The 12047-nt window shown below is 42.9% G+C and overlaps 1 protein-coding gene across 2 annotated transcripts; it reads right to left on the bottom strand.

Moving 5' to 3' along the window:
- Nucleotides 1–188: 188 nt before the first annotated feature.
- LOC120045181 (etoposide-induced protein 2.4 homolog) lies at nucleotides 189–11671 on the bottom strand. 2 transcript variants are annotated; one of them, XM_038990143.1, is made up of 11 exons: nucleotides 11590–11671; nucleotides 6846–6976; nucleotides 5996–6141; nucleotides 5525–5585; nucleotides 5317–5383; nucleotides 5082–5206; nucleotides 3097–3216; nucleotides 2796–2907; nucleotides 2577–2688; nucleotides 2376–2450; nucleotides 189–2241 (listed from the first exon to the last, which is right to left on the bottom strand). In XM_038990143.1, the coding sequence occupies exons 2-11, from the start codon at nucleotides 6885–6887 to the stop codon at nucleotides 2076–2078; spliced, it is 1026 nt and encodes a 341-aa protein (XP_038846071.1). In that variant the 5' UTR covers nucleotides 6888–6976; nucleotides 11590–11671; the 3' UTR covers nucleotides 189–2075. The 2 variants fall into 2 exon arrangements, with proteins under 2 accessions (XP_038846071.1, XP_038846072.1); XM_038990144.1 differs by lacking the exon at nucleotides 11590–11671 and adding an exon at nucleotides 11450–11545.
- Between the last annotated feature and the right edge of the window lie 376 nt (nucleotides 11672–12047).

The following is a 12047-nucleotide window of genomic DNA, read 5'->3' as shown; positions in this document are numbered from 1 at the left end:
AAAAAATGTAAATACAACTTTTTATTTATATATTTTTTTCTTGGTTTTGGTCGGGCCCCCTAAGCAACCACTTTTTTCAATTATGACTGGAGCTGGCCCTGGGTGGGAAACATTGAGCAACGAAGCAGCTAACCATAGAATAACATTTGAGACAAAATAAATTGGGGTCAATCAAGATTACTTCCAAGTAGATGTAGTGTATACTGACCAATTTTATTTAGGCAATACTTTTACTCCAACCTCACAAATATCAATCTGCATACATAAACACTATGCACTTTTTACAATTACTACATACCATTTCAAAAACACTTCCCCTTCCCCCGCAACCCATGAGATTAATGACTAGGTGAAAGCTAGATGATGGTAATCCCCTTGGTGAGGTTTTGGTTGAACATTAGAGCCAAGTGACATCATGTAAAACAAGAAGCCCCTAAAGGCTGTTTGTATTTGCCACTGCTCAAGGGGGAACATAAACACAGAGGATTTCTCCCCTGTCTGTAACTCCAAGAGAAAATCTGTCAGAAGTTCAGCTCAGTGACATCTTCCTAGTTCCTACACTACAGTCCTTGGTGTGCAATTGATTCGAAGCAGAAATGAGTCAAACAGAGTAGTAAAGAAGTTTGGCAGTTTCATCTGATCTGACCCAGCAGCAGACAGACAGCTTCACCTGTCTGTCTAATGCTGCATTTATACAGGCAGCCCAATTCTGATCTTTCCCCCACTAGTTGGTCTTTTGACCAATCACATCAACTCTTTTTCAGAGATGGTCAAAATACCAATTAGTGAAAAAAATAACAGAATTGGGCTGCCTGTGTAAACGCAGCCTAATACACCCCTATAGAAAACCACTTCCTTAAAACAGCTAACTTCACTTATCACCACACAACAACCAGTGATTTCATATTTAGATTTTTTAGGTAAGGATACTCTTCCTTGGTAGTGTGATGTTTAGATCAGGGCCTGTATCCACAAAGCGTTGCAGAACAGGAGTGCTGATCTAGCATCAGTTTGGACTTTTAGATCATAATGATTATAAGATTGTATGGACAGATCCTAGATCAGCGACACTTTGGCTGTGTTTACACAGGCAACCCAATTCTGATCTTTTTTCCACTAATTGGTATTTTGCAGCCTACATGGATACAGGCCCAGTTCCCATACTGAAAGCGTAAAAATTAAGATTCCTCTAAATAAAGCCCTTATAGGAATAAATAAAGTGTCCCTTTGTATTCACAACACAAGCTTATTCCTGGGCCAGAGGAGTAGCAGTGTCACCCTGGCTTTATAGCGAAACAGCTATTCATGAACAAGACAGCAACCTATCAGGGTGAAAGGAATGTCACTTGCAACACAGAAAAAAAATTACACTTGTGCTTTACTTTTGAACATCGCAAACATGTCACCCCCTTCAATGGAAAAGCAGAACAGGCTTCTTTGGGTCACACAAATGTTCTACTCCTGTTTCTCTTATAAAATATTATCTCATAAGTATTGTGGAGCTCCTGCACCAAAACAGTACCGTCACCCAAAATGAACACAGGCACGGCACGTATTTCAATCCAAGTCAATTATTGATAACATCAGTCCTGACAAAAATGTAACCTTTTCCTTTTTCTCTTCCACATCCAGTGTTTTATACAAATCAGTATGGGATCAGTCACTGGGTGATAAACAGATTAAACAAACAATAGATAGCAAACATTGGAGTTGGAATTGAAAAGAGCAGAAAACAAAATGTATATGACAGCTGGTGCTGTATTTAAAGCTCTCAAATGGCACATCATACATAAAAAAAACTATTAAACAAAATAAATGAGAAAAATATATAATAACCTGTGTGTTTGAGTGTGAGGGACAGGGCAGTCAAATCTCATTCGTCATTCACATTAAAAACACACCTTGCAGGTGCTCCAAAATAATATGAAGGGCTGTGGTAGAATCATTAAAATCACATAAAAACCTTTAACCAAACAAACATCATTCCTCTTCCTGTCCACAGAAAGAATCAACTGCTCCTCCATTTGTTTATTAAGCAGTTGCTGAGCTGCTCCTTTGCCGCCCCCTGGTGGCCATCACTGGGAGGGTAGGGGTCTCTGGCGGCCAGGTGAGGCGTGGGGAGAGGGGGGCAGCTTCTCGGTGGAGGTGGAGAAAGTCAAGGACGACTGTAGGTGGACCGTTTTGTGGAACAGCTTGTTGCTAATCAGCACAACCAGAGAGAAGAGGCGCAGCTGGAAGTGACTGTGTGGAAAAGACACGGGGGGAAAGAGAGTGAGTGAGCAGGGAAGAGGATTTCACTGGTTCTTTTTACACGTGAGTAAGTGAATCTGTTTGATCACTGGTCATTGTTAGGGCTTGCAGTGCACCATACTCACTATAACTTTGTTGGGGTCTTGGCCTCGTTAGCGCTGATGATGAACAGAGGGAAGAGGATGGAGAACAGACAGCCACTAAAGCAGAAAAATATATAATTTGAGTGGATCATTCAAATTATTTGGTATATCAGTAGAACTGAAAGTCTGCATATTGGAAGAGTCTCGTGCTTGGATTGAAAGAGGGGATACAAGTGGCGTTACCTTATAATATATGAAGAGGGGAGGGCAGTCAATAGAGCCATGGGGAGACCAAAGCCAAAGTAGTAGGGCCAGTTCCTCTCAATGTTGGACAGCCGTTGGTGCATCTCAATGCCTTGGATGAAACGGTTACAAATGGGTTGAGATTCTGCTCAGTTCCTATTACCTAAAATGAGCAAAATACTTTGAGAAGAAATACATCTGAGTAGAAAGGAGGCACACCATGGTTGAACCAGCGATACTCAAAGCAGTAGAGGGAGTAGAGCAAAGACATGTGAAGAAGGCTGACCATCTGTCCAATGGCATCGATGGGGAAGAGACTCACAACCATACCCTAGTGGACCACAACAAAGACAAGATGATGAGCTGATAGATTGACTATTAACTTCAACCAATGGATGTAATGAATTAGAGCTCTCAGCGTTGATCCCAAAGATCCCTGTATGTTTTCATTCCAACATAACCTTAGTGAACCCTTCTTTGTGAACTTGAAGACACATGGGAACGTCGATTGCTGTACTACCTGAATGAGGAAGAGGGCCTGGAGGAGGAGGTTGAAGAGCATGTCAGCGATAATCTTACTGACGCTGGGGAAGGGCTGGGCTTTCCGACCAGACACCTCAAACGCCAAGTCAGCTATGTCCTACAGTAGACAACCAGAGGGTATGTTAACCTCCTGTTTCACTGTGTGACATATGTTATCATCTCAAAAGATCCTCGGGCAATAACGGTGTAAAAACACTGGAAGGGAATATAGATAGCATAGCAATAACACATTGGAAATCCGTTACTGCTGTGAGACAAAAGGAAAGCATAGCCAAGCATTCATTCAACTGTATTAAAGCCACTACTCCATCGCCTGAACATTGCTGGAAAGCTATAAACATTGTCAATAGAGACCGTAATTGGTTTAAGATAAAACTATGTATATACAGTGCATTGCAAAAGTATTCATCCCCCTTGGAGTTTTTCCTATTTTGTTGCATTACAACCTATAATTTAAAAATATTTTTATTTGGATTTCATGTAATGGAAATACACAAAATAGTCCAAATTGGTGAAGTGAAAAAATTATAGAAAATAAAAAATGGAAAATTGGTGCATGCATATGTATTCACCCCCTTTGCTATGAAGCCCCTAAATAAGATCTGGTGCAACCAATTACCTTTAGAAGTCACATAATTAATTATGTGCAATCTATGTGTCACATTGTCTGTCACTTGATCTCAGTATATATACACCTGTTCTGAAAGGCCCCAGAGTCTGCAACACCACTAAGCAAGGGGCACCACCAAGCAAGCGGCACCATGAAGACCAAGGAGCTCTCCAAACAGGTCAGGGACAAAGTTGTGGAGAAGTACAGATAAGCGTTGGGTTATAAAAAAATATCCGAAACTTTGAACATCCCACGGAGCACCATTAAATCCATTATTAAAAAATAGAAAGAATATTGCAGCGCAACAAACCTGCCAAGAGAGGGCCGCCCACCAAAACTCACGGACCAGTCAAGGAGGGCATTAATCAGAGAGGCAACAATGAGACCAAAGATAACCCTGAAGGAGTTGCAAAGCTCCACAGCGGAGATGGGAGTATCTGTCCATAGGACCACTTTAAACCGTACACTTCACACAGCTGGGCTTTACGGAAGAGTGGCCATAAAAAAGCCATTGCTTAAAGAAAAAAATAAGCAAACACGTTTGGTGTTCGCCAAAAGGCATGTGGGAGACTCCCCAAACACATGGAAGAAGGTACTCTGGTCAGATGAGACTAAAATTGAGCTTTTTGGTCATCAAGGAAAACGCTATGTCTGGCGCAAACCCAACACCCCGAGAACATCATTCCTACACTGAAGCATGGTGGTGGCAGCATCATGCTGTGGGGATGTGTTTCATCGGCAGGGACTGGGAAACTGGTCAGAATTGAAGGAATGATGGATGGCGCTAAATACAGGGAAATTCTTGAGGGAAACCTGTTTCAGTCTTCCAGAGATTTGAGACGGACGGAGGTTCACCTTCCAGCAGGACAATGACCCTAAGCATACTGCTAAAGCAACACTCGAGTGGTTTAAGGGGAACCATTTAAATGTCAACTTGAAGGAGCTGGAGCAGTTTTGCCTTGAAGAATTGGCAAAAATCCCAGTGGCTAGGTGTGCCAAGCTTTTGAGACATACAGCTGCAAGTCTCTTGGGGTAATTGTTATGCACGCTCAAGTTCAAGTTCTTTTTTCTTGTTTGTTTCACAACAAATATTTTGCATCTTCAAATTGGTAGGCATGTTGTGTACATCAAATTATACAAACCCCAAAGAAATCCATTTTAATTCCAGGTTGTAAGGCAACAAAATAGGAAAAATGCCAAAGGGGGTGAATACTTTCGCAAGCCACTGTACGACTAGTGCTCTCCGGTGCCAACTGAGCAACAGTTGTCTTTGACCAGCTATATCCCACCCTTGTTACAACGACAACCACAAAACATCTATGTCATCACCTGTGTACTAACAGAGGCCTCACCTGGAACCAAATGGCGTTGACTATCTTGCTGAGCACAAACAGAGGGAGCACCCAGAGAGCACTGAACACGGAGGTCAATATGAACTCCAGCCAGGACCACACGTTACCATGGAGTGAGGGGTCACCTGTCAGGAAATGTCTCTTTGAGTGACAGGATTTACCACTGTTATTAACAAATCACTATGAAGCATGTGATAATGGAGTGAACCCGCCCCACAGTTCCAGGCAGGCATACCGATAATTCTTGCTGTCAGAGTCTGCAGCAGTGGAATAAACACCCGATAGAAGAGGAACAGACTGAGCTGCAAAAATATTTGGAGGGATTACTAACATGAACAATGTCATTGTAGTATTACTTCTCTGCCCCTCTCATAGAAAAATCAGTATTTGCATGATATGCATTTTTCAAACAGTTTTAAAATATAGAAAAGTATGTTTCTTACCCAGAACACTCCCCCATTCCACGCACAGCACTGAAAAATCCTACTGGCTAATTTGGGTTCACTGAAAGAGAGAGTATGACTACACATTATCACCCACCATTGTCATTAATAAGCACAAAAAAGGTATAGGCCTAAGCCTACTGTTAACACTGGACAGCACAAAACGATCCATATTAAAGTTTTTTAATATGAACCTGTAACAACTAGAAAGAACATATCAGGTTAGATACGGAGGAATGTTAATAATACCCTTTTATGATATGTATCAAATAGCTCCTCGGGCTGAGGGAGAAAACACATATACCCTTTTTATACCCACAATATCGTGCCAACCAAAACAGAAGTGTGCTGTCTCTGAATTTTTTCTTCCACACCAACCTTTCCAGCACGGTTCCAAAAATTGGGGTTTTTAAAACCAGTCCAGCTTGGCAGTGTGAATAGGGTATCAAAGTCGTAATTGCCAGTGTCTACCTCTCCTGTTTGCGTTCCTCACTCTGGGCCCGTCTCTGAGCCAGGGCCCCACTGGCTCTCCTCTTTCGCTGCTCCTCCCTTTTCTGCTGGATGCGGGCATCCAGCTTGGAGATAGTTCTGATCCCCAAAATGGAGTCCTTAATCCCCTGTAGGACACACAGAAAATTCAAAGTGAGACTGGGGTAAACGCCTTATAAAGTAAATCAACACAGCACATTCTTCTAATGTTGTACACTACACTGTATGTTAGACTTGGTATGTGTATACGTACATGGGTGGAAAAGTTACTTTTAAATCAAAGCAGTGTTGCAAACACAAAATGTATCTTAATATCATTGAAGTCAGGTAACTTGTGCTTAAATTCACTTGCTTACCTAGTAGCAGTTGAAATAAAAACACCTGAACTAAACCAAAAAAACAAGGCTAATCTTTGTGCTGCTTTTGTTGAGGAGATCATCATCTGGAAGTAAGGTGATGAGGTTCAAGGTAAACAACACAAGGGTAAACATTTGGTTAAGCCATTAAATGTAGGCCACTATGGTTTTGCCTGAAAGCAACGTTTGCTCTAAAGCAAACAAGAAAAAACACAAAAGAAAAAGCTTAAACTTTATTAACATGTTTAATTTGTCTAGTGTAAAAACATACTAACTTATTAGACGAAATGTCTAATGGGCCGAGTGGATGGCATCAATTGAACTAGAACATAATTCCCAATGGATCTAAACAGAGCTTGCTAGTTGGTTCACCAGCTCATGATTCAGACTCATGATAGCTGTACCCTCCTTTAACCCCATGTGTCGGCCTATCACTTGTGTGTGAACAGACGGGGTGTGTTGGGTTGCTGTCTGACCGTCGCAACATTACGGAGGAAGGCCCTGACACTGTCTGTCATCTCCAGACCAGCTGCAGATCCATCAACTGCAGGAGGGTGTGCTGAGGACCTGGTCAACTCTCATCGCAGGGAGGGGCACACCTAGCAACCTGTGACATCACACCACACAGGAGAACAGTTACAGAGAGCAGCAGGGGCACTTTGCTCCAAGTCTCATGTTAAAGAGCACGTTATACAGCCTCTATTTAGGGAAGTTATTATTCATGGCAAGGAGGAGCAGACCAAGCAACCAGTGACATCACCAGTCACATCACACAGTTAAATATTTAGAGAAGGGCTCTCCAACCCTTATGCTGCGTTCTAGACAACTGGGAACTCGGAAATCTCGGACTTCCAACTTCAGTGCGTTCAAGACAACTTAGGAACATACAGAGATGTATGTTCCTGGAAGACAACTGGGAACTCAGGGGGAAAAAATGAACTTCGATGGAGGAAAATGGTTTTGAACAGTTATTCAACTAAGAAACTCAGGCATCTTTCTAGAGCTCCTACTTTCTGACTTGAAGATCACCGCAGTCATGATTTGACCTATTTTTTCATTTTTTTTGTCCAGATAAAGCAGGGGTTCAAACTGAAGAAACCAGTTCCCCACATTTGAATATAGAAATGTATTTTATCAAACAGAACTATGCTACATTTTATCTCTGGGACCCTCAGGATGACAAATCAGAGCAAGATTACTGAATGTAAGTACATTATTTAACTTCAGAGGTGAATGTATCAAACCAGTTGCCATGATACATTTCTTGTTGTGCACTCTCAAACAATAGCATGGTATTTGTTCACTGTTATAGCTACTGTAAATTGGACAGTCCAGTTAGATTAAGAAGAATTTAAGCTTTCTGCCCATATAAAGACATGTCTAAGTCCTGGGAAATCTTCTAACTTACGTCATGCTAATCACATTAGCGCACGTTAACGCAACCGTCCCGCGGGGGACACACCGATCCCGTAGAGGTTAACGAGTCCGCCGCGAAGGCTATACTGCTTTCTCAGGAACGCGCCCAAATCCCTGTCATTTACGTGAAGAAAAAACAGAGAAAAAGGGGGTGGAGGCCGAGCTGCCTTCTGAGAATTCGTAGGCGAGTGAGAAACTCCACTACCATCCGTTCTATTGGCAAACGTGCAATCATTGGAAAACAAAATGGATGATAAACGATCAAGACTATCCTACCAATGTGTCATTAAAAACTAATATCTTATGTTTCACCGAGTCGTGGCTGAACGACGACACGGATAATATAGAGCTGGCGAGATTTCCCATGCATCGGCAGGACAGAGAAGCTACGTCTGGTAAGACGAGGTGCGGGTGTGTGTGTCTATTTGTCACTAACAGCTATGCGATATCTAATATTAAAGAAGTCTCGAGGTATTGCTCACCTGAGGTAGAGTACTTTATGATAAGCTGTAGACCACACAATCCACCAAGAGAGCTCTCATCTATATTATTCGTAGCCGTCTATTTACCACCACAAACCGATACTGGCACTAACATCGCACTCAACAAGCTGTCCTAGTGTCCGGGGACTTTAATACAGGCAAACATAAATCTGTTTAACCTAATTTCTACCAGCATGTCACATTTGCAACCAGAGAGAATACAAACTCCAGACCACCTTTACTCCACACACAGAGATGCATACAAAGCTCTCCCTCGCCCTCCATTTGGCAAACCTGGCCATAATTCTATCCTCCTGATTCCTGCTTACAAGCAAAAACTAAAGCAGGAAGTACCAGTGACTCGCTCAATACAGACGTGGTCAGATGACGCAGATGCTACACTACAGAACTGTTTTGCTAGCACAGACTGGAATATGTTCCGGTAATCATCTAATGGCATTGAGGAGTATACCACCTGTCACCAGCTTCATCAATTAAGATAGAGCCCGTGTAGTAGGATTCAGATGCTCGTTGGATGTGGCAGGGCTTGAAAACTATTACGGACTACAAAGGGAAACCCAGCCACGAGCTGCCCAGTGACACGAACCTACCAGATGAGCTAAATGTCTTTTATGCTCGCTTCGAGGCAAGCAACACTGAAGCATGCATGAGAGCACCAGCTGTTCTGGATGACTGTATGATAATGCTCTCGGTAGCCGATGTGAGCAAGACCTTTAAACAGGTCAACATTCACAAAGCAGAGGGGCCAGTCGGATTACCAGGACGTGTACGCAAAGCATGCGCGGACCAACCGGCAAGTGTCTTCACTGACATTTTCAACCTCTCCCTGGCCGAGTCTGTAATGCCTACATGTTTCAAGCAGACCACCATAGTCCCTGTGCCCAAGGAAGCGAATGTAACCTGCCTAAATGATTACCCGTAGCCCCCACGTCAGCAGCCATGAAGTGCTTTGTAAGGCTGGCCATGGCTCACATCAACAGCATCATACCGTATATCCTAGACCCACTCCAATTTGCATACCGACCAAACAGATCCACAGATGATGCAATCTCATTCGCACTCCACACTGACCTTTCCAACCTGGACAAAAGGCACACCTATGTGAGAATGCTGTTCATTGACTACAGCCCAGCGTTCAACACCACAGTGCCCTCGAAGCTCATCACTAAGCTAAGGACCCTGGGACTAATCACCTCCCTCTGCAACTGGATCCTGGACTTCCTAACGGGCCACCCCAAGGTGGTAAGGGTAGGCTACAACACGTCTGCCACTCTGATCCTCAACACTGGGACCCCTCAGGGGTGCGTGCTTAGTGCCTTCCTGTACTCCCTGTTCACCCATGACTGCATGGCCAAACGACTCCAACACCATCATTAAGTTTTCTGACGACAACAGTGGTAGGCCTGATTACCGACAACAAAGAGAGAGCCTATAGGGAGGTCAGAGACCTGGCAGTGTGGTGCCAGGACATCAAGCCCACCTTCAAAGTGAGCAAGACAATGGAACTGATCGTGGACTACAGGAAAAGGCGGTCCGAACAGGCCCCAATTAACATCGACGGCGCTGTAGTGGAGCGGGTCAAGAGTTTCAAGTTCCTTGGTGTCCACATCACCAACGAACTGTCATGGTCCAAACACACCAAGACAGTCGTGAAGAGGGCACGACAACACCTTTTCCCCCTCAGGAGACTGAAAAGATTTGGCATGGGTCCCCAGATCCTCAAAAAGTTATACAGCTGCACCATTGAGAGCATCCTGACCGGTTGGCATCACCGCCTGGCATAGCAACTGCTCGGTATCTGATCGTAAGGCGCTACAGAGGGTAGCGTGTACGGCCCATCACTGGGGCCAAGCTTCCTGCCGTCCAGGACCTATATACTATGCAGTGTCAGAAGAAAGCCCAAAAAATTGTCAAAGACTCCAGTCATCCAAGTCATAGACAGTTCTCTCTGCTTCCACACAGCAAGTGGTACTGGAGTGCCAAGTCTAGGACCAAAAGGCTCCTTAACAGCTTCTACCCCCAAGCCATAAGACTGCTGATCAATTCATCACATGGCCACCCGGACTATTTACATTGACACCACCCCCCCTATTTATTTTTACACTGCTGCTACTGGCTGTTTATGGCAAATGGAGCATCACGTTAGCCTGTTACAATCTGCTAGTTATCCAACCCTCTTCCTGGAGCTACCCTCCTGTACATTTCCAATCCAATCCCAGTTGTAACTAACCTGAGTCAGTTTATCAACCAGCTAATTATTAGAATCAGGTGCACTATATAAAATAGGGTTGGAGTGAAAAACTACTGGACAGTAGCTCTCCAAGAACAGGGTTGGAGAGCCCTGATTTAGAGAGCATCAGGTTTGCTTTGCTCATAACATTAATGTTAGAAAGAGCATGTCATTGTATATGGCCTATACTATTATTCAAACAATTTTCTAAAATCGTTATAGCATATTTCTGAACAAGTATAGATCTATCACTCTCAATGCAGCTAACAACATCTATATGCAAGCACCAAATCCATGCCACATTTGAGCATGTGGACACCTCATGTGTAGGCCTAGATCGAGGGACTTGAACAAATCCCTTGTTCACATTGGCTGTTAAAGGTTTCAGGTTAATGTAACACAACTACAGTGAAATGCCTTTCTTGCAAACTCAAAACTCAACAATGTAATACTAGAAAAAAACAAATAAGAATTAAGCAAGCATACTATATACAGGGTCAGTTCCAATACCATATTTACAATGTGCAGGGATACTGGAGTGATGGAGGTAGATATGTATAGGGGTAAGTTGACTAGGCAACAGGATATAAGATAAACAGGGTAGCCTCAACATGTATGTGAGTGTGTGTAGAGTCAGTATAAATGTATGTGCATGGCATTCTTATGTTGAATAGCCAGTTACATGATCAAGATGTTAGAGACACCGTTATCTAGCTAACTAGCCATCTGTTGTTAGCCAGTTATGATTGAAACGTTGTTTTGCCTCAATTCTAGGAACCCCAAGGGTCCCTGCGTCTTGGGACAGACAACACTGAAACGTTAGCTAGCTACAAGAACATTATACAACCAACGTTGTATAATATAACAGACGTTCAGTAGTAACATTAGCTAGCTACATTAGGTGTCAAAACAAACATATAATTATAGCTACCTAGGCAAATCGTCCAAATTCAAACGGTGCAAGCTAACATGACCGGCAACTGGCTCGCTAGCTAACAACGACTTTTGATGATTTAGCTAATTGGATCAAAAACAAGCCAGATAATCGATTATTTAGTCAATATGGCCTACCTCATACGACAGCTCCACTTAAATAATCTCTTCACCTCTTTTTTCTGCAACAACAAACCAAACCCTGCCCCGTAACTTGTGTAATGCGCAAACTCCAACCTAAGGGATTGTGGGAGGTGTAGTGTGGTGTCTGGGGCGGCTAAAAGTTGTGTCATCTGCTTGCTCTTTTGGGGTTAGGCCCTACGAAAGCACCTGTGACAACTATTTGTGTAAAGGGTTTTGTAAAGACAATTTTCCAGTGAATCATCACTCATGGATTTCATACAATTAAACACTGTAGTAGAGTTGAAATAAAAGATCACAGGCATTTTCCATCTGCACAAAAAGCATATTTCTCAAAAATGTTGTACACAAAGTTGTTTACATCCCTGTTAGTGAGCATTTCTCCTTTGCCAAGATAATCAATCCACTTAACAGATGTGGCATATTAAGAAAATTATTAAACAGCGTGATCATTA

Source organism: Salvelinus namaycush, chromosome 3, assembly GCF_016432855.1.
Source record: "Salvelinus namaycush isolate Seneca chromosome 3, SaNama_1.0, whole genome shotgun sequence".
In the NCBI taxonomy this organism is placed as follows: Eukaryota; Metazoa; Chordata; class Actinopteri; order Salmoniformes; family Salmonidae; genus Salvelinus; species Salvelinus namaycush.
The sequence above is the reverse complement of the archived record's forward strand: the minus strand, read 5'-3'. Positions and strand labels throughout refer to the sequence as shown.

Coding starts and splice junctions, on each gene's coding strand:
- LOC120045181 (XM_038990143.1), bottom strand. CDS start 6,887: ATGACAGACAGTGTCAGGGCCTTCCTCCGTAATGTTGCGACG. Junction 6,142..6,845: donor TCCTCCGTAATGTTGCGACG/GTCAGACAGCAA, acceptor TGTGTCCTACAG/GGGATTAAGGACTCCATTTT. Junction 2,689..2,795: donor GTATCGCTGGTTCAACCATG/GTGTGCCTCCTT, acceptor GTTTCATCCAAG/GCATTGAGATGCACCAACGG.